Source organism: Hevea brasiliensis, chromosome 5 (assembly GCF_030052815.1).
Source record: "Hevea brasiliensis isolate MT/VB/25A 57/8 chromosome 5, ASM3005281v1, whole genome shotgun sequence".
NCBI classification, from domain to species: domain Eukaryota; kingdom Viridiplantae; phylum Streptophyta; class Magnoliopsida; order Malpighiales; family Euphorbiaceae; genus Hevea; species Hevea brasiliensis.
The window spans coordinates 12,454,468-12,480,607 of NC_079497.1; the positions used below are offsets into that span (position 1 = coordinate 12,454,468).

General features: G+C 32.3%; 5 protein-coding genes across 17 annotated transcripts; all 5 read left to right on the plus strand.

Moving 5' to 3' along the window:
• Positions 1–5,250: 5,250 nt before the first annotated feature.
• On the plus strand, positions 5,251–5,971 carry LOC110665365 (60S ribosomal protein L27a-3). The gene has a single exon (XM_021825429.2). The coding sequence runs from the start codon at positions 5,390–5,392 to the stop codon at positions 5,828–5,830; it is 441 nt and encodes a 146-aa protein (XP_021681121.1). The 5' UTR covers positions 5,251–5,389; the 3' UTR covers positions 5,831–5,971.
• Positions 5,972–6,122: 151 nt separating this feature from the next.
• LOC110665352 (uncharacterized) lies at positions 6,123–10,434 on the plus strand. Of its 10 annotated transcripts, none has more exons than XR_002496856.2 (3): positions 6,123–9,525; positions 9,605–9,702; positions 9,865–10,434. XR_002496856.2 is itself a non-coding variant. In XM_058147018.1 (3 exons), exons 1-3 carry the CDS (start codon positions 8,168–8,170, stop codon positions 9,455–9,457), a joined length of 291 nt encoding a protein of 96 aa, XP_058003001.1. In that variant the 5' UTR covers positions 6,123–8,167; the 3' UTR covers positions 9,458–10,434. The 10 variants fall into 10 exon arrangements, 1 of the variants encoding a protein (XP_058003001.1); XR_002496864.2 differs by having other exon boundaries at positions 9,608–9,702; XR_009148846.1 differs by having other exon boundaries at positions 6,123–9,378; positions 9,454–9,525; positions 9,605–10,434.
• Positions 10,435–12,590: 2,156 nt separating this feature from the next.
• Positions 12,591–13,241, plus strand: LOC110665344 (60S ribosomal protein L27a-3-like). The gene has a single exon (XM_021825408.2). The coding sequence runs from the start codon at positions 12,654–12,656 to the stop codon at positions 13,092–13,094; it is 441 nt and encodes a 146-aa protein (XP_021681100.1). The 5' UTR covers positions 12,591–12,653; the 3' UTR covers positions 13,095–13,241.
• Positions 13,242–13,388: 147 nt separating this feature from the next.
• LOC131179907 (uncharacterized) lies at positions 13,389–18,401 on the plus strand. Of its 4 annotated transcripts, none has more exons than XM_058147022.1 (3): positions 13,389–14,504; positions 14,872–16,417; positions 17,010–18,401. In XM_058147022.1, the coding sequence occupies exon 3, from the start codon at positions 17,010–17,012 to the stop codon at positions 17,757–17,759; it is 750 nt and encodes a 249-aa protein (XP_058003005.1). In that variant the 5' UTR covers positions 13,389–14,504; positions 14,872–16,417; the 3' UTR covers positions 17,760–18,401. The 4 variants fall into 4 exon arrangements, with proteins under 4 accessions (XP_058003005.1, XP_058003003.1, XP_058003002.1 ...); XM_058147020.1 differs by having other exon boundaries at positions 14,872–15,638; positions 16,283–18,401; XM_058147019.1 differs by having other exon boundaries at positions 14,872–14,999; positions 15,505–18,401.
• A 4,237-nt stretch (positions 18,402–22,638) lies between these two features.
• On the plus strand, positions 22,639–25,530 carry LOC110665331 (omega-3 fatty acid desaturase, chloroplastic). The gene is made up of 8 exons (XM_058147023.1): positions 22,639–23,294; positions 23,397–23,486; positions 23,574–23,640; positions 23,747–23,839; positions 23,918–24,103; positions 24,215–24,295; positions 24,696–24,833; positions 24,943–25,530. The coding sequence occupies exons 1-8, from the start codon at positions 22,768–22,770 to the stop codon at positions 25,123–25,125; spliced, it is 1,365 nt and encodes a 454-aa protein (XP_058003006.1). The 5' UTR covers positions 22,639–22,767; the 3' UTR covers positions 25,126–25,530.
• Positions 25,531–26,140: the final 610 nt, after the last annotated feature.

A 26,140-nucleotide genomic window follows, 5' to 3' on the forward strand; every position in this document is an offset into this window, starting at 1 on the left:
TACTTGTCCTTTTTAATTTTAAAAAATAATTTTTAAAAATATAATTTTAATTAAACAATTAAATTGAAGTCTTAATTTATTAAGTTCATAAATAAATTAAACAATCAATATTAATTAAATAATTTTAGTGATCAAATAGTAATTTTGTGCCATTGAATATAATTTACCTACAACTTAATTATTGGACAATCCACATTTAGTCGGTTAATAGAATTACCAACTAAATTCTTCCTAAAATATCACGACTCAATTTCTGGGTCAGACTGGTACTAGGACCTGAATCGACATAAAGCCCTCAATGCCTGTAGTAAGCTTCACTGTTTTCAAACACATAACTAGAACCCAAAATCAAGGCCCAACATGTAAACAAAAATAAAATAAACACTATGAATTTACTTAAGCCAATTCAATCCGATTTTTATAAGAAATCCCCTATTAGAGGAGTTTAACTCAACCCTAATACATAGCATATACAAACCATCTCATATCATAAATTTTCATTAAATGATATAATATATATTCATAAACCAGTGTAACAGTGGAGTTTTAGTAATTAAACAAATAGTTAAATAAATAAATAGACGCAATAAAGCTATTAAACTATGAAGCACAACCTGTGAAGGAAAATGCAGGTTGGACTCGAAAAATAAACTTGCTCCTCTTGCAACTTGGAAAAAATATTTGAACAGAAATAAGCATTCGACTTAGAGAGTTTAGATATTAATTATAGATACAATTTCTATAACTATCTAAAACTAGTGTAATTCTACCATAAAATGCACATCAAACACATAAACAAATTGTTCACTTAGTATTTACACGAAAAGTTAATTTGGAGCTACTCACACACCTAGTGTATTACATTAATATATATATATATATGGAAGCTAATATCTTATATAACTCTCTTAATCTTATATATGGAAGCTGATATCTTATATAGCTCTCTTAATCCAATACCTGCCAGCGAAATCTACTCAAATTGGACTTTTACTTAATAATCCCAGTGCGGGGGCCAGCGATATCAACTCAAAGCTGTGCTCACCTCTCTTATCCATATATAAGGCTCAGGTCCCAGCAAGTCAAACTCTAGCCGCGACTACCCATCCTACCTACATCCACAACCACACTATACTCACGCTAACACAGACAAAGAATTCTAAATTATCCTTAGGGCGGCAATCACAAATAACTAATAATACTTAAATATGCAACAACTAAAATGCCATAATATATTAACTATTTATATGCAAAATTAATTCTTTATAGAATGCATGAGTATGCCAGATATATAATTAATATTGAAATTACAAAAATAATCGATATTCAACTCACAGACTGGTTGACCCGACTGGAGCTGTTCCAACTGGAAGGAAGAAGAATAGCCGACACTAATAACTTATATAGACACATTGACCTCTATCAAATTACTAATTAAAACAACTAATTTAAACCAAACAAGCAAGAATTAATCATAGGTTCTTATTGAAATTTTGACAGAGCCTCCCCTATAACTGAACCTAACATTTATGCAAGAAAAAAATTAAATAACAACAATACACAGGGTCTCACGCCTACAACAATAATTATAATGCTCATCCGGGGCGTACAAGAATCCTAATATAGGTTCAATCCTCTAAACTCCGGCTAGGGACCCTAACTTCTTTATAGTCCAAACAATTATTTTCATTACTTCAAAAATTATAAAAATATCTCTGGAAGTCCTCTATATCGTCATTTTATTGATTAAATTTATTTCACTTAATTTAACTAAGTCAAGAATATTTTACAAATCTATCAGCTAGTTTAGCCGAGATAAATACTATACAACTTGAGTTAGGGACTATCTTTATTGATTCTGCTGCCTGAAACACATCTGAAATGTCTGAAAAGGCTAACTGTAAACATGACCCATTTTTAGGATAGCCTGCCGGACATTCAGACCGGATCGAAGAGCTATCGCCGATTCGATTGTACCTAAACAAAGTTTCATAAATTATTAATAATTATCATATAATTATATTTAATTTACATACATAAAAAATGATCTAAAATCTCACCAAGTAATTTGGACTGTCCAATAATCACCATTTCCAAATGGTATCTAATTAGAGAATAGTTAGTCTTATTTCAAAAGGTTTTAATGTGATCGTCAATCAAATGGTCAGATCCTCAGACAAGTCGTCGAAAAGACACTGTCAAACTCATTTCTCACTCTTCTAGCTATCATCGGAAATCACATGGATTTCAGTGTTCTTGGTCAGAAATGAAAGATGGGTTTGCAAGGATTCCAACTCAGGTGATCCTGCGTGAAATGGTAGCCAGACGGTGACGATACAGCGCTGGAAAGTCGTTGCCTTCATCGTGTGCAATCTCTCTCTCCCCTCTTTTGTCGCCACTACCAGAGTTGCTAGCCGCCATTCATTGCTCCCTGACGGTCATCGATGCTTGTTGACATCATGGAGGAGGCTTGCCGGCATTGGGTGGCTTGTCGGAGAAAGAAAGAAAGAGAGAAGGAAAGTGAGAGATAAGAGAAAGAAAGGTGGGGGGAAGAAAGTCTTCCGATTTTTGTTTCTTTCAATTTTTTTATTTAAAAAAAAAAAAAGCTACCGTTGACGCTGATGGCATGCTGCAACTTTGTCATCTCACCTTCTATATATATATATATATATATATATATATATATATATTCTTTATAAAAATAATATTTTTAATATTTAAATACATAATATTTTATTAAAACATATTTATCAAATTTCTAATCAAATTAATATTAAAATATTATTAATATTTATAATAAACTCTTCCTCCATAAATTTATTCCATAAATTAATTAAACATAATATTAGTAATAATAATAAAAATAATTATATTAAATTTAAAAATATCAAAACATAAAATTATAATAAAAATTTAATATTTCTAAAGATTAAATCTAAAATTTTGAAATAATCTTATAAAATATATTAAAATGACTAAAAAATTTTAAAGCAATTAAGTACATAAATTATATATTCTTTAGCTCATAGTAAGACCAAGCACAACTTAATGAACTGTTTAAATTAATAAAATAGTATTAGAATAATATTAAAATATTTTTTACTAAAATAAAATTGAGTTATTACATAAAATACTCGATAATTTTAGTTACTAACTTTTTAATTTCTTATAATGGAAAATGCAAAAAAATAAAAATTTGAATTGTTACATAAAATAGTCAATAATTTTAGTTACTAACTTTTTAATTTCTTGTAGTGGAAAATGCAAAAAAATAAGAGGTGGATAAATCATTTACCGGAGTGGAAAAGGGTCTAGATTCTTCATCAATTTTTTCTTTTTTTATTCATTATTATAATAATATTTAAAATAATATTTTATTTAAATATCTCAGTTATCTATTGTCAAATAAAATAATCTAGATAAATGAAATAATCTATTAATAATTGTATTAATATATAAAATAAAATAATCTTATTAATAAACAATTATTAATTAGATTATAATGGAAGAGGAAGAGATAATGAAAAGAGGATAAAATGGTAATTTTATTTTTAAAAAAGTCAAAAATAATTTTATTCTTTTTTATAATTAAAATTTATTATTATAAGTTAGAGGAATGTTTTTTAAAATAAAATTAAAATTAAATAATTTTATTATAATAAATTATGGATGAAAATTAAATAACTCCTAAATTCAAGGGTAGTTGATACAATTTCCCCTTTCCACTCAATACTCCATATCCTCTTAACTCCACCACACACCTAAATAGTCTTCCCTTTAAGTGTATTTTTTATTTTTAAATTATTTTTAATTTCACTTTATTTTAAATTTTTCAATCATTTAAGTATAACTTACATAATTATTTTATTTTGTATATTTATTTAACATATTTAACTATTTTTAAAATAAATTTATTCAATTATTTAATTACTAAATTTATACTAATTATTATTTTTATCAAAATAATTATAAAACAATATATACACCAAAATTATATCTAAAATTATTCTAATTATTACTTAGATATTATTAAATTTTATGAATTATTTTATAAAAGTCACTCTATTTTATTTTAGTTTTTTCTTAAAACTCAATAATTTCAATTTGAGTAAAGTTACTATGGTTGGATATAGTAGATTTTCAATCTAATATGAGTTAATTTGCATTCACAGTCACTAAATTTTAAATTTTTTTTCAATATTACCATTCAATTTTAAATTTTTTTTTAAACTCAAAACTCACCCAACTTCAATTTAAATAAACCTAAAGTCCCAATTACCTATAAGAGGTTTACAGATTACCGTAAATAAAATAATTATTTTCTCTTTATATTTCTCCTAATTTCACATTTTTTAGTGAAAAGTTAATAAATTTCAAATATTTACAATTAACAACAATACACATGCACACACACTAACGACCTCATGTAATACCTTAGAAAATTATTATAATATTTTTAATATATTTTGAGATTTATTTTAAACTTTTAAATTTAAATTTTTATTATTAAATTTGAGTGTATTTAGTGTAATACTACTTATTTGTAATCGAAAGAATATAGAAATAAAATTATTTCAATTTATTTTTTTAAATTACAAATAAATAGTATTACACTAAATAAACTCAAATTTAAAAGTAAATTTTAAATTTAAAACTTTTAAAATAAATCTCAAAATGTATTAAAATATCAAAATAATTAAATTCATAATAAATTATATATTTTTTAAATTTTTGAGTATTATTAATGTGAAAACATTGTTAGTAGTGTAAATATTAGAAATTTATTAAATTTTCATTAGAAAATGTGAAATTAGAAAAGATGTTAAGAGAGAAAATGATTTCATATTTGGAGTAATTTGTACACCTTTAATTATAGGTAACAGATATTTTAAATTTAATTAAATTAAAATGAGAGAGTTTTGAATTTAAAAAAAAATTAAAATTGTGTGACATGAAAAAAACTAATATTAAGTGATTGTAAACGAAAATTAGTCAATATTAGTATGAAAATTTATAATATTCAAGTATAGTGATTTTAATGATATTAAATTGAATGGGTTTTAAAAAAAATTAAAATTAAGTGATTTTAATAAAATAAAATTCAGTGCTATTAAGTAATAATTATCCTTAAAATTATTATTGATAAAAAATAATAATTTTAAAAATAATTGTATTATTTTTTATTTCTCTTTATTTTTAGAATAATAGTTTTTTAATAAAATTCTTTGCTGCTTTTTTATTTTTTATTTTTTTTTTACGGAAACGCGCAGCCGCGTGTTCTCTCTCTCCACGATAAATCTTTCAAAACCCTAACTCAATTTTATTTGCCGCTCCGCCTTTTATCTAACAGAGCCGCCCAAAAACCTTTCTTTAAGCAAAGAAAGCTAAAATGACCACCCGATTCAAGAAGAACAGGAAGAAGCGCGGCCACGTGAGCGCTGGACATGGTCGTATTGGCAAGCACCGGAAGCATCCAGGAGGTCGTGGTAACGCTGGAGGCATGCACCACCACAGGATCCTTTTCGACAAGTACCATCCTGGGTATTTTGGAAAGGTCGGAATGCGATACTTCCACAAATTGCGGAACAAGTTCTACTGCCCCATCGTCAACATCGATAAGCTCTGGTCGTTGATCCCTCAAGAAGCGAAGGAGAAGGCTAGCAAGGACAATGTGCCAATGATCGATGTCACTCAGCATGGCTACTTCAAGGTATTGGGGAAGGGCGCTTTGCCGGAGAACAAGCCGATTGTTGTGAAAGCGAAGCTGGTGTCCAAGATTGCCGAGAAAAAGATAAAGGAGAATGGCGGAGCTGTTGTGCTTACGGCTTAAGCTGTTTTGTTCTGATCATTTTAGGGTTTTTTTTTATAATTTTTAATTGTTTAGAGCTTGATATTTATGGGTACTTTATTATAGTTGTTGTTGTTGCTACTTTTCGGTTTGAATGGATATGGGTTACTTTTCCAGTGCTTAGATCTTTCACTTGTATGCGGTTTAAGTTCTTATTGATGGAGTCTTCTGGTGATGCTTTTGATGCTTCTGCTTTTGAGGTATAAATAATGCCTCTGAAAATTAGGAATGTGATAATTTTCCATTGTTATATTTTTCTTCAAGCTTATGCTGAAGCCTGAAGTGTGGCTGTTCTACTTCTAGTATGAGGTTAATATTTGATCTTGTAGCAGATGATATGATTCTAACACCATCAAATATGGCCAAATTATAGTATCTACCGCCTAGATTTTGTTGTTATATAAATTCGTCTCTGTAATGATATGTTTTCATAATGTTGGTCTGTAGGGTTTTACTTCAATTGTCCTTTAGCAAAATGGATGCAGAAACTTACTTAGGGCTAGAGTGCTTTTAATTTTTTTAGGCTGGATAATATAATGTGTGGTATGTTGGTCTTGATGCATATAATTGGATGATGCTCAACTACTATTTAGGTTCATATTCATAGTTGGGACGCATGGTACTTTCTTTACTTGTTATGGTAGCAGGAATTGATAACAAAAGAAAATGCAATATTATGTGAGGAAGTTAATAGATGATGAAAATTGGCAGATTGGCCCAGTATAAGTCCATCTAATGAGCTTATTCCTGGTGAGAGGCGCAATGACAGAATAATGAAGGTTCAGTAAGTTGTTAATGACTTAAAGAAAAGCTCATTAGATGGTCAAAACATATTATTTGTGGATCACTTGCTAGTGTGCCATTTAAAATGAAAACAAAATATCCTTTATGCTGTATAGTAGGAAAATGGTCACAAGAGCTTAATCACTCTGTTTACTGTCCCCTTCTTCTGTCTTATTTAACTGGAGATGGAACTCGATTCAATGAAGTGGCATTGAATTTTTGTTGCAACTCCATTGTCATTAATAGGATTGGTAGGACTTTGGATTGTTCAAATTATATTATCCAGCTTGAAAAACTAAGACTGATTCCTAGTTATCATTTAATTTCTTATGGTATGCCTACATTTTTTTAGGAGTATTATGTTCAGCAAAAGCATCTCTTATACAGGGAAGTACTGCAAAACTGGTGGCTAAATACCTACCTGGCATGCCTATTTTATCTGTGTTTGTGCCTGAGATTAAGACTGATTCCTTTGATTGGTCCTGCAGTGATAGCTCCTGCAAGGCATAGCCTTATTTTGCAGCATGTTTGTACCTGTTTTATAATTATATGCAGGATCTGCTAGGGATTCTCATGCAGAGACAACAGAAGAACCTTTGAATTTTGCCATTTGACATGCCAAGATGAAAGGACTATGCAAGAATGGAGATTCTGTTGTGCCTTGCACCAAGTTGGAACTGCAGAGATAACTTTTGTTTCAGCTTCTTGCTTCTCCTTAATCAAAGATGTGAAAAGCGATTGGCCAATCCTTGGTGTGATGACATATGTAAGAGATTTTTTTTTTCCACATGGTTAGTTTTGCAAAACACTGCTGGATTTAGCCATATTGTGATTCAGGTAGTTATGTTGCCATTGTATATACTTCCAACTGCTTCACACTATGTTCGCAAGTTAAATGATAGCTAAATTATTTACAGGGGAACAATAAATCCATTTTTAAAGTGCAACATTCGAACCCTTGCTATTGGACTTCAACTTTTAGGAAGGATGACAATGTTTGTGGATTGATCTTGCTGTTTCAGACTGGACCAATTGAAATTAGGTGAAATGCTTGCAATGCTAAGATAATTAATATAAGAATCTTGACCATAGAGCATAACTTACCATCTTAACATGATGTCTTACCAATATTTTTGAAAGCCCTCCCAGCTAGCATACTAAGGTCAGTTCATTGATATTGTTGACACTTGTACCTGGGCAGATCTTTTCCAGATCTTGAATTGGTGAAAGAAAGCTTCCCATTGTCGATTCTTAGGTGGAACTACAAAACAAACATGGAAAAGAAGATTAGTTTTTACAATGGGCTGATTACTTTGGTATCCTTTTCTTTGGATTTTTTGAAATTGTTAATTGTTAGCTACTCTTTATGATTTGTTAAATGGTTTGTTTCTAATGTTGAGGATACTTTAGGCAAATGGGTGTGAGTTGGCCTTCGTCTCGCTACGGTCTGGTGAAAATGGTTTCAAGTACCTTAATCTATCTTTAGCCAATGTTATGACAAAAACACTAGCACAACTTCAAAAGTTTAACTGAAAGATGTTTTTTCTAGGATTCCAGTCTCTTCCTTATCTTCATGATAAGGTCCTTACTGCTGCTGATGCTTTCATCGGTTTCTCTTCCAATCAGAAGAAGCAGCAGGTCCAAATTAACAACAAAACTTGTCCATATTTATATTTGTTATTATTCTTCTTTTTATAGTATTTCTTGGTGCATGATGTTTGCGGATGATATTGTTCTGATAGATGAGACACGAGGAGTCAATAGAAAGCTAGAACTTTGGAGAAGAACTCTAGAGTCAAAGGGTTTCAAGTTAAGTAGAACGAAGACAGAATACATGCATTGCAAGTTCAGTGAATGCCAAACTGGCGATAGGGAAGGAGTTAGTTTGAATGGAGTGATACTGCCCCAAAGTAATCACTTTAAATATCTAGGCTCAGTCCTTCAAGTAGATGGGAGATGTGAGGAGGATGTTAGTCATAGGATTAAAGTCGGATGGTTGAAGTGGAGACGTGCCACGGGAGTTTTATGTGATCGTAAGATTCCTAATAAATTGAAAGGAAAATTTTACCGTACAGCCGTACGACCGGCTATGTTATATGATAGTGAGTGTTGGGCACTGAAAGAGCCGTATGCATCTAAGATAAGAGTTGTAGAGATGAGAATGTTAAGGTGGATGAGTGGCCATATTAGATTAGATAAAGTTCGTAACGAGAGTATTAGAGAAAAGGTAGGAGTGGTGCCAATTGAAGATAAGTTGAGAGAAGGGAGATTGAGGTGGTTTGGTCATGTGAAGCGTAGACATACGGAGGCTCCAGTTAGACAAGTAGAGCACATTAGGTTAGAGGATAGAAAGAAAAAAAGTGGTAGACCTAAATTGACTTGGAGGAGAGTAGTACAACATGACCTAGAAGCATTACACATTTCCGAGGATTTAACCCAAAATCGTTCAGAGTGGAGAAAGCGAATCCATATAGCCGACCCCAAATTTTTGGGATAAAAGGCTTAGTTAAGTTGAGTTGAGTTGAGTATTCTTCTTTTTTATAGCTTGTGTATGTGCTGCAGGGGATTAGGCCTGGGATTCTAGCTGGTATTGTCAATGGCTTTAAAGCAGGGAAAGAAGAGCAGACCACTGATACTACTCCAACACCTCAATCCAATTTTAGTCACCTAGAGGACATTTTCTCAAAGCCACGATACTCAGAATCATCTCCAGCTGTTACTGATATTCAGGAGGCTGTAGAGTATAGGTTTTGTCCACATCTATATTCACCTTATTCTTTTCTGTGGCTTATTCTTTTACTGATTGATTTTCTGAAGTGCAGATGATATTGAGATAGATGAATCAATTCTGCCCACGGTAACTACATTGCAGGAAGTGAAAAATATAAACAGAGGTAAATTTGAATTTTCCATATTTAATATGTTCTTTTACTCGTTAATTGTCTTTAACAATATTGTTATTGTACTGCATAGAAGATACAGAAAGGGAACAATTATTAGGCAAGGCTGGTGATATGAAACCCGGACTAAGGATACTTGAGGAAATTATAGCTCAATATAGAAAAGATGGGGTAATATCTTGATTTTTTTTTAAAAATTTTTTAATTCATTTGGCTCTGTTTGCAACTCGAGATCTTGCTGTCCTAGAGATGACATTTATTTAGTTCTCAACTTCTTTTCTTCAAGGTGACATTTATTTCAATGGGTTACTTATTTGCGGTAATTGTTTTTAGGATGCCTTGTCAGTTGCTGCACAAGCAAGAAACAAGGTTGTGGACAGACATGAAAAACTGGAGGTATGATGTTGAAGGATTAGCATGGAGCTTATTTTAGTTTTTAAATAGGGCATATCAACTTTTGTTTGGAAACTAACCTACCACATAATTATTTTGAGTGGCAATGGTGAGAGAAAAGGCGATAATTGTAGTCGTGGCATTAAACTTGATTTTGCTCTTGTATTTCATCATCTCTATCCAAAAAAAAAAAAACTTGTTAAGGCAATGGAGAATCGAAAATGGTGGCATGTATGAAAAGGGGAAAATCTGGTTTTGGTTAGCATGTGTTTCATTTGGCCACACCCTTTCTTACTAGATTTGTTCAGGGATGTGGGAGCTGATCCCAGGCATTTAAAGCACTGGATATCATGTTCTCAAGTCAGCTGTTGCTTGTAGCAGAAAATTAAGAGCTTTTAATTTAAGAGTGAGTTTTCATTGTCTATAATGTAAAGCAAATGATGGTGCGCTCAGTTTTTTTTTACGGCAAATACAGCTGCTTCCAGCATTTTTTTAAAAACATTCTTTGCACGGTAGATTTTTTTTTTTTTTTTATAAATTTCCTGCTATGGAACGAAAGGAAAGAGTAGTGAATATTCTTTGTGGAGTATTCCCCTTGTTAATCTGATGTGAAATGGAGGATTTCAAATGTTGATCAAATGATTAATGGTGGTAATCTCGCAGATCAATGTCCCAAAAGTAATGATAAAATTGGAAATTATTTCCATTTTCCTGAATGCTGGAAAGTTGTTACTAATACGGCCATGCTGTGTATTGTTAGCTATATATTATGCTTCTGCTGAAGAACATTTTAAGAGCAATGATAGAAACCCTAAAATCCAAAACATGAAATTAAGAGAAACAGTTTGTCGGTGGAACAGACTAGTCTTCTGTAGATCTGTAAGTCACCTGTCACAATTTAACGTCTGCCTTGAGAATGAATGGAAGCCGAACTGCAGAAGTTGGGAACAGAAGAAGTGGCATTATCTTCTCCGTCATTAAGTACCTGCTTATTGCATCACGCATAGTTTGGGATAAATGTTACCTTCACTCACTCAATTTCAATTTCGCTAACTGTTTCATTTTAGTCATTTCAGTTATTATATTTTAATGGATTTTAATAAAATTACTCATATTTTATTTTTTATTCATTAATACTCATTCAGACTATAATCAGATAGAATTTTCGATAAAAATCTTATGTAGAGTATCTTATGAGATTTTAAATTATATATATATATATATATTATTGGATATGATTGAAATTTGTTTTTTTCTTTCGGTGTTAGTGAATGTAATCAGCAATATGGATATAAAATTTGTTTGTAAAATATATTTGTATAAAATATATTTATTTTTTTTTGGTTTTATAATTCGATCTAGTAAAGAGATAAACTTTTATGATTTAAAATAAAGTAAAACGCGTGATTCAAAAATTTCATTAGAGATTTTATTTGATTATAAATTAAAATATAATGATTGAAATAAAATAATTACAAAATTGAGTGACTTTAAGAAAAATTTATTCAGATTTTTGCCAACAAGGTCCGTCGACTCAATCTCGCAAGGAACGTGTTTTTTGTTAGCTTGAAGAAAGCCTACAATGTCCAGAGAGAAACAATGATGAGAACATGCAAATATGGAACTTTATATGGCTTAATTTCACTTATTGAAGTTATTATTGAATTTCAATATGATCACTTCAATTTATATGAACTTTGTTTCAATAAATTTGCCACTTTAGAGGTTTAGTAAAATTTTGTGTTGCCAACAGCAAACGAGCTCAATAATCACAAGGGAAATTAAACCAACGCACACATAGGCATGCATCACTAAAAGTTGCCCAAACAAGCAAACACTTACCATGAAGAGTTTTTCCTCCAGGTCTAAAGTTGCAGTGTAAGGCCTATATCATTTTTCGATGTCAAAGATGGAATATTTTAACGATTTCGAAGATTTCATATGTAAGGGAATGGGAATGATAATAAAAATTATATATATATACATATATTTCAAATACTTTTTTGGATAAAAGAAATTTCAATAGCCAAATACTACGTAATTATTAGAATAAAATTCTTAACAACACCCACTTAATTTTATTAATCATTTTATTTCAATTATTATATTTTAATTTACTTTAATTAAATTATTTTTTTTTACTTTCAGTCATTTAAATTAAAATCCAATAGAATCTCTAATGAAACTCTTATATAATATATCTTGTGTAACTATAAATTATAAAAAATTAATGTTTTATTGGGTCAGATTAAAAAATAAAAAAAATAAATTTTATTTCTATACTATTTATTATATTTATTAATTTTATTTATAAACTAAAAAGATTTTAATCAGACTAAATCAAGATATATATATATATTTTTAAATTTAAAATCACATAAAACACGCTGCATAAAAATTTTATTAAATTTTAGGCTGTATTGAGTAATTAATCATAATAAAAAATAAAAATAAATATTTTAATTAAAACTAATTAAAATATAATGACTAAAAATGACTTCATCAACAAAATTAGTGATGACAGTTAAAATTAATTCCTGTGGCTTGAAAAGAACGGACGTGTCTAAAATGCTAACGCTTACGCTTCGAAACGGCGTCGTTTTATTTACATTGGACTTTGACACAATTGGGCAAAATGATACAACTACGTGAAGCCAATTCTCACCCTCTATAAATGTTCAAAACCCTACCTCTCCTGGTTCTTTTATCCGACACAGCCGCTTAGTAAAATGACCACCCGATTTAAGAAGAACCGGAAGAAGCGAGGCCACGTGAGCGCTGGACATGGGCGTATTGGCAAGCACAGGAAGCATCCAGGAGGTCGCGGTAATGCCGGAGGCATGCATCACCACAGGATCCTCTTCGACAAGTACCATCCTGGGTATTTTGGAAAGGTCGGTATGCGATACTTCCACAAGTTGCGGAACAAGTTCTACTGCCCCATCGTCAACATCGACAAGCTTTGGTCGTTGATCCCTCAGGAAGTGAAGGATAAGGCTAGCAAGGACAATGTGCCAATGATCGATGTCACTCAGTATGGCTACTTCAAGGTATTGGGGAAGGGTGCTCTGCCAGAGAACAAGCCGGTTGTGGTGAAAGCGAAGCTGGTGTCCAAGATTGCTGAGAAAAAGATAAAGGAGAATGGTGGAGCTGTTGTGCTTACGGCTTAAGCTGTTCTGTTCTTATCACTTTAGGGTTTTTTTTTTCTTTTTAAATTTTAAGTGTTTAGATGTTGATATTAATTGGTACTTTATTATCGTCGTTGTTATTGCTACTTTTTTGGTTTGAATGGATATGAGTTACTTTCCCGGTGCTTAGATCTTTCACTTGTATGCGGTTTTAGTTCTTATTGACGGAGTCTTCTGGTAATGCTTTTGATTTTTGTGCTTTTGAGGTATAAGTTATGCTTTTGAAAGTTAGGAATGTGCTAATTTTCCTTGTTACATATCTCTTCAAGCTTATGCTGAAGCATGGCTCTTCTATTAGATTATAGTATGAGGTTAATATTTGATCTTTGTAATGGTCTGTTTTCTTAATGTAGGTCTGTAGGGATTTACTTCAATTGTCCTTTAGCAAAATGGATGCAAAAACTTATTTAGGGCTAGAGTGCTATTAATTTTTTCAGGTTGGATAATATAATTTGTGGTATGTTGGTCTTGAAGCATATTATCGGTGATGCTCAGCTACTATTTAGGTTCATATTCATAGTTGGGTTGCATAGTACTTTCTTGACTTGTTATAGTGGGAGGAATTGATAACAAAGGGAAATGCAATTTTATATGAGGAAGTTAATAGATGATGACAATTGGCAAATTGGCCCTGAATAATCTAGGTTTCATCAGTAAGTTGTTCATGAAAAGCTCATTAGATGGTCACAGCATATTATTTGTGGATCACTTGCTAGGGTGCCATTTAAAGTGAAGATAACATATCCTTTATGCTGTATAATGGGAAAATGGCTGCAAAAGCATAATCATTCTGTTTACTGTCCCTTCTTCTGTCTTATTTAACTGGAGACAACCCAATTCCATTGAATTTTGTTGCAACTTCATGTCAAATAATAATAGGGTTGGTAGGACTTTGGCTTGCACAAATTATATTATCCATCTTGAAAAACTAAGACTGATTCCTAGTGATCATTAAATTTCTTATGATATGTCTACATGCTTTAAGGAGTATTATGTTCAGCAAAAGCATCTCTTATATAGGTCTTAACCTGGGAGGTACTGCAAAACTGGTGGCTAAATACCGACCTGGCATGCCTATTTTATCTGTAGTTCACCTGAGATTAAGACCGATTCCTTTGATTGGTCCTGTAGTGATGAAGCTCCTGCAAGGCATAGCCTTATTTTGCGGCGTGTTGGTACCTGTTTTATAATTATATGCAGGATCTGCTAGGGCTTCTCATGCAGAGACAACAGAAGAATCTTTGAATTTTGCCATTCAACATGCCAAGACGAAAGGACTATGCAAGAATGGAGATTCTGTTGTGGCCTTGCACCGAGTTGGAGCTGCAGAGATAACTTTTGTTTCAGCTTCCTCCTTAATCAAGGATGTGAAAAGCGATTGGGCAACCCTCGGTACGATGACATATGTAATAGTTTTTTTTTCCATGTGTATTAGGTTTGCAAAACACTGCTGGATTTAGCCATAGTGGATTTTTTTAGTATGATTTGTGATAATTGATACCACGCATGTAGTTATTGGAACATTGGAGACAGAACCCAAATCTAGGGTTGTCTTTCTTTGTCTGGGACTTCACCTTAACTTATATGGGCATAATCGCTTCTATGGGATTGATGGTTAAAATTAAGTATGACAAGGAAGAGAAACATATAATTAATTTGTTTTGAGGATCTGAGAGGCTTACTTTATTGCTTCGACTCTTTCAAAAATTTCTTCTAAATCCTTCACTATCTCAACGTAACATATTTATTTGTCTCATAGTTTGCAATTTGCCTCAAGAGGAAGGACCTCATTGTAGGGCTGTTTTTCCTTTTCTGAATTCCCCAATTCATGTGCTACAATTTGCGACTTCTGGTGCCAAACTTGCTGTAGGTTTTGAATGTGGTAGGGTGAGAATCATCCATCTTTTATTCATGCTTGTTTCCCAATTACTTTTCTGCTAAATTTTCAAGTGATTTTAGCTTTCCTTGTTCAGATGGATTTTAAATTTGATGTTTCTATTTCACATGGCAGTGCTTGACATGAATTCATTATCAGTTCTCTTCTTCACGGACTGTGTATCGAGTTCCTTTTCTCCTGTCATTTCAGTGAGCTAGACAATTTGTGAAAATATTGGTATTCTTGTAAAAAGTCAAAAGCAATTAACATTTTAGCGAACCCCTGTGGAGGAAGTCATGTTTTTCTTAACCAAGGATGCATTTCTTAAAATAATCGATAGTGGTAGTGGTGGCATGATCAATTCTCATCCATGGCACCCAAAAAAGAAATCAATTGCAATTTCCATGTATGTTATAGGCAAGTATTGTCTTCAATTAGGAAGCAATAAGATCTTTTCCTTTCCTAAACTTTGGTTGCACTTGCAAATTAGAAAACTTTATTTTACTTTTATCACAGAGGACAACACTTCTGTCTCTACTACAACCAATGGAAAGCATCTAGAGATGCGGCTATTAACAAGAATCAACCTCTGGATGAAATTACTTCAAAAGGGGCTAATTCACAATGCAGCGAACATCATTCCTCTGCAGGTATTGCACTCATCGGTGAAAGATTAATGGATTCACTTATTCTCTTTGTTGTGTGGATTCATTGTGCTTGTTCTTTAAACAGAGTGTGATTCATGTAGTTCTGTTGCCCTTGTGCATGCTTACTATTGCTTCATACTCTGTTCACAAGTTAAATGATAGCTAAATTATTTTTAGGGAAACAATAAATCCATTTTTAAAGTGAAACATTCGAACCCTTGCTGTTGGAAACTTTTAGGAAGGATGACAAAGTCTGTGGACTGATCTTGCTGTTTTGGACTGAATCAATTGAAATCAGGTGAAATGCTTTCAATGCTAAGATTATTAATATAAGAATGTTGACTGTAGAGTATAACTTATCTGTTATGATAATGAGAGGAATAGGAGCTGAGGGAATGTATAGGAGAGTGTATTGTATAAGTAGGATATGAGCTGTTATGGGCAGTTGTAAATGGAGGGAAATGACTGAAGGTTGTTAAGAAATCAAACTTAGTTGAGAGTCTATAAATAGAAATGTAATGGAAGAAAGGAAAGAGTTATGATCAGTAAAGAAAATAATATTCTTCCCTCATCTATTCTCTCTATCTATTTCTCATCCCTATTTTTTCTATTATCTCAATCTCCTTTCTTTTTCATTCTTGGAGCAGAAACCCTAACTCAAGGATTATGTGACAAATTGATATCAGAGCCCTGATCTGAGCTGGGTTTACTTCCAATATTATCTGTTGGAGTCACAACTCTAAGTAGATCCATGGGAGTCTTCCAAAATTTCAGAATTCCAGGTTTTTCTCTGCTCTCCTCTCTTTCTCTTCTTCCCTCTATTACTTCTTTTCTTCTTCCTTGAAATTTCTTCCCTTTCTTCCCTCTATTTCTTCTTCCTTCTCTCCTTGAAATTTCTTCCCTTTCTCACCTCTATTTCTTCGTCTTCTTCTTTCTTTCTTGAAATTCTTGAATCTTCTTTCTTCTTCTGTTACTTTCTTGTTCTTTCATCTATTCCCTTCTTTAATTTCTCATTTCCAGCATTTCAAGAAACAAGTTTCTTGAAATTCTTGAAATTTTTGTTCTTCCTCCACCTTTTCCTTATTTCCTCTTTCTTGAGAACTAAACTTTTCCCAAATTCCAGAACTATTTGAGATAAAAAAAAAGGGGTTTTTTTTCCCCCTCTCTTGCTGGCTACCTTATTCCTTTTCCTTCTATCAAATTCTTCTCAATCTCTCTATTTCCAATTTCTACCCTGTTAGGGTTTCTTTTCTTTATTCTTTCTTGAAATTCTTGAAATCCTTAATGCTGCCTCAACTTTTCTTCCCCTGTTCCTATAATTTTTTCTTATCTGAGAAACAAAATTTTCTGACATCCTACCCAACCTTCTACAAGATGATCATGGAAGGCCATCCTTGGGAACAGAAGTTACTTCATAGGATTATGAAAATTGTCAAAAGAGGATTAAAAAGGCAAGAAGAATTGTTGTTTCAAAAATTAGAGAAATATGAGAAGTCGTTTCAAGAGAAAAGAGACAAAGTGATGGAAGCAATTCAAGTGGTAAAGGAGAATGTTGCGGTCGAGGATCCACTTTTTGAAAATTCAAGTGAAGAACAAGATGCTTCCGACGAAACTTCCAATAAGAAAGACAAGTACACTGAGATGAAGCAAGAGCAGGATCTTATTTCTTATACGTCTAATACAAGAGAGGACTACGAGGAGGAGAAGCATGTGAATGGTGATGATATGATACTGGAGTTTGCAATGGGGAATGCAAAAGCTAAAAATGAAATTCTTGCTATAGAAATTCATGGGAATATTTTTGACAACAAGAAAGATGGAGTTACAAAAAGTGTGGGTACTGTAAGCAAGTGGCAGAATTCTACTAACCAAGATTGTGAGTGTAGCTGTTGTAATCCTGTAAGTCTCATAGAAGATGAATGGGAAATATCAAGAAGGGAAAGAAAGAAAGCTCAGCCATCAAAGTATTGTGATTTTGAAGGAACAAGCATGAGAAATTTGGATAAGAAAAAGGAAAAAAAAATTCATTTCCACATTTTGATTCTTTCTTCTAGGTTATTTTCTGCAACTAAAGTATACGTTCATTTTCTGGATATGGAGGCAATAGTTTTCCAATCAAAATAGCAAGGAAACTACTATACATGGGCATGCATTCATCTCCAAATTCAAGATTTTGGTTTTTCCTTTCAGTGTTACAGTTGTAGCTCTCATTATTCATTCTTGAGGACAAGAATGATCTCAAAAAGTGGGGAATGTTATGATAACGAGAGGAATAGGAGCTCAGGGAATGTATAGGAGAATATATTGTATAAGTAGGATATGAGCTGTTATGGGCAGTTGTAAATGGAGGGAAATAACTGAAGGTTGTTAAGAATTCAAACTTAGTTGAGAGGCTATCTATAAATAGAAATGTAATCGAAGAAGGGAAGGAGTCATGTTCAATAAAGAAAATGTTATTCTTGCCTCATTTATTCTCTCTCCCTCTTTCTCATACCTATTTCTTCTACTATCTCATCTCCTTTCTTTTTCATTCTTGGAGCAAAAACCCTAACTCAAGGATTATGTGACATTACCTTCTTAACATAATGTCTTACCAATGTTTTTGAAAGCCCTCCCGGCTAGCATAAGGTCAATTCATTGATATGTTGATACTTGTACCTGGGCTGATCTTTTCCATATTTTGAATTGGTGAAAGAAAGCTCCTTAATGTCAATTCTTAGGTGAACTACAAAACAAACATGGAGAAGAAGATGAGTTTTGACAATGGGCAGATTACATTGGTATCCTTTCTTTTGGATTTTTGATATTGTTACTTGTTAGGTACTCTTGATGATTCATTAAATGGTTTGTTTCTAATGTTGAGGATTCAGTAGGGAAATGGGTGTGAGTTGGCCTTCGTCTTACTACTGTCTGGTGAAAATGGTTTCAGGTACCTTAATCTATCTTTATCCAATGATATGACGAAATCACTAGCCCAAGTTCAAAAGTTTAACAGAACAATATTTTTTTCTAGGATTCCAGAGTCTCTTCCTTGTCTTCATGATAAGGTCCTTGCTGCTGCTGCAGATGAACCCATCAGTTTTCTCTTCCAATCAGAAGAAGAATTGGAGCTAGTGGTCACCCTTTGTTTGAAAACTAAACTACTGTGTATTTTATCGTGTCTATCCAAAAAAAACTAACCAAAAGTATTGGTATTGCAATTATATTTGCTTTTATCAGAGAATCAGCAGGCGTACTGCAGAGCTGCAAAATGGAGCTGAAGACTTCGCATCATTGGCAAATGAATTTTTTAAGGTAACGGAGAATCTAAAACTGTGCAAGTACGAAAAGGGGAAAATCTGGTTTGGTTAGCAATTTAGCATGTGCTTCATGTGGTCGCACCCTTTATTATTTAGGAGTGAATTTTCAATTTTCGTCATCTATGATGTGAAGCAAATGTTGTCACCATTTTTTTTATTATTTTTTTATTTTTAAAGTACAGCTGCTTTCAGCATTTTTTTTTTCATTTACTGTTATGGAACAAAAGGAAAGAGTAGTAAATTTTCTTTGTGGAGTACTTCCCTTTGTTAAATATGATACGAAATGGAGGATTTCAAATTTGATCGATTAATGGTGTTAATCCAGCCTATATATAACAAATCAATATCCCAAAAGTAGTGATAAAATTGAAAATTATTTCCATTTTCCTGAATGCTGTAAAGTTGTTACTAACAATGCTGTGTATTTTTAGCCATATATTATGCTTCTGCTGAATAACATTTTAAGAGCAATGATAGAAGACAGTGTTAAATGCAAAACATGAAATAGAGAGAAACAGTGACAACTAGTCTTCAGAAGACCTGTAAGTCAGCTATCACAATTTAATGCCTGCCTTGAGAAAGAATGGATGTAGAACTGCAGAAGTTAGGAACAGGTGAAGAGGCAATATCTTCTCCATCATTAAAATAGCTGCTTAGTGCATCACGCATCTAGAAGTGTAAATCACATCGACTTCTCAGAGGCTAGGCACTTTCTTCGCCATGAATAATTCTTGTCCCTCAACTCAATTTCACCAGGGAGCCTGTTTTCTGTCGGCTTGGAGAAAACCTACAATGTTCAGGGAGAAACAATAATGAGGATATGCAATTATGGAACTTTATATGGTTTAATTTCACTATTGTTATTGAAATTATTATTGAATTTCAGGATGATCACTGAATTTCAATTTATATCAACTTTGTTTCAATTAAGTTGCCATAACTAAAACTAAAATTCAATTATCATATTGAAATCCAACAAACGAGTTCAATAAGCATAGGGGAAATTAAACCAGCACACATATATAAACATGCATCACTACAAGTTATCCAAACAAGCAAACACCATCAGTCTTTCTTCCCAAGGTCTAAAGTTGCAGTTCCGTCTCTGAAGGGCAAAGGACTTTGCTCTCAAGTGAAAGGCAACATGAGGCATAACAAAAACAGAGAATCTTACAAATTCACCATTGCAATATACTTCAAAAGCAGCAGAACTCTGGAAGAAAGGTTGATGAAGTTTCCAAAAACCAAGTGCTGGCAATACTTTCAAATCTATTTACGCGTAAAAATTAGTACCAAGATCGTGCTACTGCAAATCCTAACCTTGAGAAAATCTGTTCACCAGCCATTATTACTCCAATGATTGCAAATTGAAAAACTGGAACAACTTTGCTTAGTAGGTGCTTACTTTGCCCAAAAATACATTAATCCCAGGAAATATTAGCTTTGCCAAATGAGTTATATTCCTTTAGAATCAAGTCAGGCTATGCAATAATTTGCCCGTTAGGAATTTGAAATTTTATATTTTTTAAAAAATATTATCTATTATTATTGATTAAACATTGCTCTTTTACTTCAATTTTTAAAAAGTAACAGCTAGCACAATTATGAAAAAAGGGGTAATGATGCTAATGGTGCAAAAAACTTTTCAAAATTATCTAAATTAAGCTTTAATTTTGTTTATTAAGTAAGATTTTCAGATATTTTACAATCAAGTACATTTGTTGAATTTGAAGACCTGATCAAGATCGATTAAAAATTAATATTATGTGCCATATTGTTGTCAACTTGGCCATCCCAATCAGCATATTGTGAAGTTATTACTGATATGTTATCAACCTACTTCTTTTTCTTTTTTTGATAAATATGTTACCAACCTACTTAGGAAGAAGCAATGAAATTATTTTATCCTTAAAATTCTGTCTTGTTACGGTACATTGGATTGGAAGCTAGCCTTTGATAACTATGCTTTATATGTAATTTTAGAAAAAAAAATATTAATTAATTAATAACTTTTAAAATTAATAGAAAATCTTCATCAAAATATAAATATAATAATACAACAAAATTAAAAAAAAAATAAAAGCCTAAATTTGTTATGTCAAATTAAACAAAGTTCAATGTTTATTAATAAAAGACATGAAATGTAAAGTAATTATTACAATCTCATTTTGTTAATATATATATATATATATATAGATAAAATGTAATTAAATTAATAATATAATTTTAATATATAACATTATTTTATCATCACCACCTCTACAATTAGATGGTGGTATAGTAGTAGCTGAGTGGCAGTAATAATAATGATGGAGATGGTTAAAGTGGTGATGATTATTGTGACGATGATGGTCAAGTTGTGGTAGTGGTTATGATGACAACGGCAATGGAAATAACATGTGACAGTGACGGCAGCAATCTAGTGGTGATAGTGATGATGGTAGTGATAAGATGGTCGTGAGCGAGCAGAGGTAGAGTGATGGTGATGGTGATAGTGATAGTGATAACAATAGTAATAGCAGTTAAGTGGTAGTTGTTAAGTGATTGCGGTGTCTAAGTGAGAGCAATCACTTGATAGGTATGGTAGTAACGGTAGTGGTGATGATAGCAGTAATTATTAGATGGTGGTAGTATTGACATGTATTAAAAAGATGTATTAAAAAGATGTATTAAATGTAATAAATTTTATTTAACCTTGGTCAAGTTGTGGTAGTGGTTACGACGACAACGGCAATGGAAATAACATGTGACAGTGACGGCAGCAATCTAGTGGTGATAGTGATGATGGTAGTGATAAGATGGTCGTGAGCGAGCAGAGGTAGAGTGATGGTGATAGTGATAGTGATAGCAATAGTAATATCAGTTAAGTGGTAGTTGTTAAGTGATTGCGGTGTCTAAGTGAGAGCAATCACTTGATAGGTAAGATAGTAACGGTAGTGGTGATGATAGCAGTAATTATTAGATGGTGGTAGTATTGACATGTATTAAAAAGATGTATTAAATGTAATAAATTTTATTTAACCTTTTTTTATATATCCTCTCTTCATGTTACTAAACTATTTTTTGACTAATAATTTCTAAAAAAAAAATTATTGTTTTTTTACCTTTTCAATGATTTTTTTTATCGAAACCTTTTCAATATATATTAATTAGAGATATATTAGAAAATTAAAAAATAAATTACTATTTTAAATAAGAAAGTATAAACTATAATCCATTATATAAAAAAATATCTAATAAACGTAATATTCACATAGGCTTAATCGGGAAACAGTTGTCTTTGTACTATTTTAATTTTAGTTTAAAAACGTGTTAAATTATAATTAAAATATCTTTAAGACCTTTAAATTAAAGAGTATAAATTTTAAAATTGTATTGATATTATGATATACTAATTAGAATTTAAAATATATTTTAATTTAATTTTATAAAAATTGGGTTATGATAATAATTTTAAAAATTCAAAACACCACAATTTTTTTAATGAAACTCAAGGTTAAATTTATGTAATCAGCCCATTATTTTCCAATTTAAGCAGAAGTTAGGATAAGCATTCCATATTGGCTTGTGCACGTGGCACCTAAAAAAATCCTTCGCTGGCCCAATTCGAGGAAAAATTATACGAAACAAAATCACGTGTGATACACATGACTGTTACTGTTATCATCCGCATCCACGCGGTACATCCATTGACCAAAAGATAAACATGCATTGACACGCTCTCATCTGTTACCTACTGTCGCATTTTCTTTTCGTCCTTGATACATATTGGTTCTCGAGCTTGAGAGTGACGCAGTCGCGGAGAGAGGTGCTCTGCTCCATCTCTGTGTTCAATGGCGACCTGGGTCTTATCAGAATGTGGCTTAAAGCCTCTCCCTCGTTTATTTCCTAGACCCAGAACTGAAGCCGTTTCTCGCACCAACTCGTTAAAGCTCAGATTGTTGCACGCTGGCAAGATTTCTTCTTCTGCAGATCTGAGATTCCCCTACGTCAATTTTTCTAATGGGTGTTTTAGAGAGAGGAGTTGGGGGTTTAAAGTCAGTGCTCCATATGGAGTTGATTCGATAGAAGGAGAAGAAGAGAGAACAAATGGCGTTACTGGGATTGAACATGAAGAAGAAGCCGAATTTGATCCTGGAGCGCCGCCACCGTTCAAATTGGCTGATATCAGAGCGGCCATACCAAAGCATTGTTGGGTTAAGGATCCGTGGAAATCAATGAGCTATGTGGTGAGGGATGTTGCTCTGGTATTCGGTTTGGCTGCAGCTGCAGCTTATCTTAACAATTGGATTGTTTGGCCTTTATACTGGGCTGCTCAAGGAACCATGTTTTGGGCTTTGTTTGTTCTTGGCCATGATTGGTAATCACTCTTCTCTTACAGATTTGTCTATCTGTTTTGGCTACTTCTTTCTATTACTTTTCTTGAATAATAAGTTATTTTTCTTTGGTGGTTATTATGCAGTGGGCATGGGAGCTTTTCAAACAATCCCAAGCTAAACAGTGTGGTTGGGCATCTTCTTCATTCTTCAATTCTTGTACCTTATCATGGATGGTAAAATATGTTACATTTTTGTTTCAATATATTTTCTGTTATAATCATATTCTCTAAGTTTTAATTCATATGGTTATTGTTTTACAGGAGAATTAGCCATAGGACTCATCATCAAAACCACGGGCATGTTGAAAATGATGAATCATGGCATCCGGTTAGTGGTTTATATTTAATCCATTTACGGATTCTCTGTTCTTTTCTGTTGGGCATTGATTGTTTTTGGAGGTCCACAATCTTAGCAGTTCCATTTTGTCTTACAGCTTTCTGAGAAAATATATAGGAGCTTGGATAGCATTACAAGAACACTGCGTTTCACTGTACCTTTCCCAATGCTTGCATACCCTGTCTATCTTGTAAGCGTGTGATATCTGGTTAAGCAATTTTATTTAGAGCTGAAAGAACTTCAAGTTAATAAATTCTTCAATTCTCAGTGGACTAGAAGCCCTGGAAAAACTGGTTCTCACTTTCATCCAGACAGCGACTTGTTTGTGCCAAATGAGAGAAAGGATGTGATCACTTCCACTGTATGTTGGTCGGCCATGGCTGCTTTGCTAGTAGGTTTATCTTTTGTAATGGGTCCCATTCAACTGCTTAAGCTCTACGGTATCCCATACTGGGTAAATTCCTTTTTTCACTTTGAAATTATATTTCTACATCATGGAAATTGAATTTGTATTGTGTTTGTCTAATCAAAGAAAGTTTTTTACTTGATCTTGCTTTTATATCAGATATTCGTTATGTGGCTGGATTTTGTAACTTACTTGCATCACCATGGTCACGAAGAGAAACTTCCTTGGTATCGAGGAAAGGTAAACATATCTTAATTGTTAGTGCTGCTTTTTCTTTTTACACATCCTAATGCTTCAATTCAAAGATTTGAAAAAAAGGTTAACATTATTAACGACGTGCAGTCAACTTTTGAAAGTTGGTATTCAATGTTGAATAGTTTGTAAAGAAGAAATACATATTTCACCATAAAGATACTCTGCTTGTGACCTGAACGTCACGGGTTTAAGCCACAAAAACAACCTCTGTGCAAAGCAGGGGTAAAGTTGCATGCATCAAACTTACCCACATCCAAAAAATATGGGATGCTTCATGCGCTAGTTTACCCTTATAATACATATTTCACTACAAAGAAAAAAGTTTGTCAATGGAGCCATTGTCTTGTTTTCCTTGAAGTTTGTGAATTTCCCTCAAATTGGACAGGAATGGAGTTATATGAGAGGAGGGCTTACGACACTTGACCGCGACTATGGATGGATTAATAACATCCATCATGATATTGGAACTCATGTCATTCACCACCTCTTTCCTCAAATCCCTCATTATCACTTAATTGAAGCAGTGAGTATCATTCTTTATTTCTGCTAAACAAACTTCTAAAGAGAGCTTCTGTTTTTTCCTATTCGTTGTTTTTCATTCCTAATTACATTGTCTTTAACCTTGAATCTAGACTGAGGCAGCTAAACCTGTGCTTGGGAAATATTACCGGGAGCTAGAGAAGTCAGGGCCTTTACCGTTTCACCTAATTGGAAATTTGATAAGAAGCTTGAAGAAAGATCACTACGTTAGTGACACTGGAGATGTTGTGTACTATCAGAGTGATCCTCAACTCAGTGGCTCATCATCAGAGTAAATTCTGAATGTCCTCCTGGGCTGAGTTCTCACTTGATTTTCAAGCTCTCCCTAGTAGATTTCTTGGCTTAGCTAAGGAAAATTATTTGAGCTGTATTAAGGAAAATTATTTTCCCCCAGAGTTGCTGATGCCTAGTAAAGATCATCATCATGGTGAGTGTGATCAGCGATGCTTGCAGAAGATGATAGCAGCCTCTATTTTTAGTCTAAGGCTAGGGATATATGCAGGGTATTTTCACATATGGACTGTAATTCTGAGGTAAAGAGTGTAGCATTTGTTGTTCTTGAAGAGGAAATCATCTCTTCAACAAATTACATCATGTACTGGTCAATTGATTCATAACAGAAGGAAATTGGCGCAAAGTAATCTAAAAAAAAAAATGATGATTATTTCTTCCTCTTCCAATTTAGAATTATGTCACTAATGAAAATATTTATGAACTCAACAGAAATTGGAGTCTTTATGATTTTTGTTTCTTTTCTCCACGCTTTGATAAAGGATTTAGTTTGGGAAGCAGTAGGCCTTTTTCATTTGAATGGCTTTCTCCTTCTTTTTTTTTTTTTTTTTCCTTCCATGTAATTAATGATTAATCAGCACTACGAACTAGGTTATGTGGTTTCAATTTAGTTTGGATTTGTTTAGAAATCGAAACTAGACTGAAATTTTGATACAATTCTTATTTGAATCTTCATTATTTCGGTTTTAATGGTTATTGATTCTTCTATTTTGATTTAATTCAGTATGATTTTAATTTAATTTTTGATTTTTAAAATAATTTTATATAATTATTTTTTTAAAAAAATTATATTTAAATTAATATTTAAATTTTTAATTAAATTATTAATACATAATATATTATATATCTTTTAATTATTTTTAAATCATATATATATATATTTTAATTATTTATTAATTATAAAATATTTAATTATAATTTTTAATATAATTATAAATTAATATATATATAATTACATTAAAAATATATAATACATTTAAAAAAATAAAAAAAATACAT

Excerpts from the sequence above, each read along its gene's own strand:
- LOC110665352 (XM_058147018.1), top strand. The coding sequence starts at position 8,168 with ATGTTTTTTCTAGGATTCCAGTCTCTTCCTTATCTTCATGATAAGGTC. Across the intron at positions 8,270-9,193 it reads CCAATCAGAAGAAGCAGCAG|GGGATTAGGCCTGGGATTCT; the intron begins GTCCAAATTAAC and ends TATGTGCTGCAG.
- LOC110665365 (XM_021825429.2), top strand. The coding sequence starts at position 5,390 with ATGACCACCCGATTCAAGAAGAACAGGAAGAAGCGCGGCCACGTGAGC.
- LOC131179907 (XM_058147020.1), top strand. The coding sequence starts at position 16,920 with ATGCTGCCTCAACTTTTCTTCCCCTGTTCCTATAATTTTTTCTTATCT.
- LOC110665331 (XM_058147023.1), top strand. The coding sequence starts at position 22,768 with ATGGCGACCTGGGTCTTATCAGAATGTGGCTTAAAGCCTCTCCCTCGT. Across the intron at positions 23,840-23,917 it reads TTGCATACCCTGTCTATCTT|TGGACTAGAAGCCCTGGAAA; the intron begins GTAAGCGTGTGA and ends TTCAATTCTCAG. Across the intron at positions 24,296-24,695 it reads TTCCTTGGTATCGAGGAAAG|GAATGGAGTTATATGAGAGG; the intron begins GTAAACATATCT and ends CAAATTGGACAG.
- LOC110665344 (XM_021825408.2), top strand. The coding sequence starts at position 12,654 with ATGACCACCCGATTTAAGAAGAACCGGAAGAAGCGAGGCCACGTGAGC.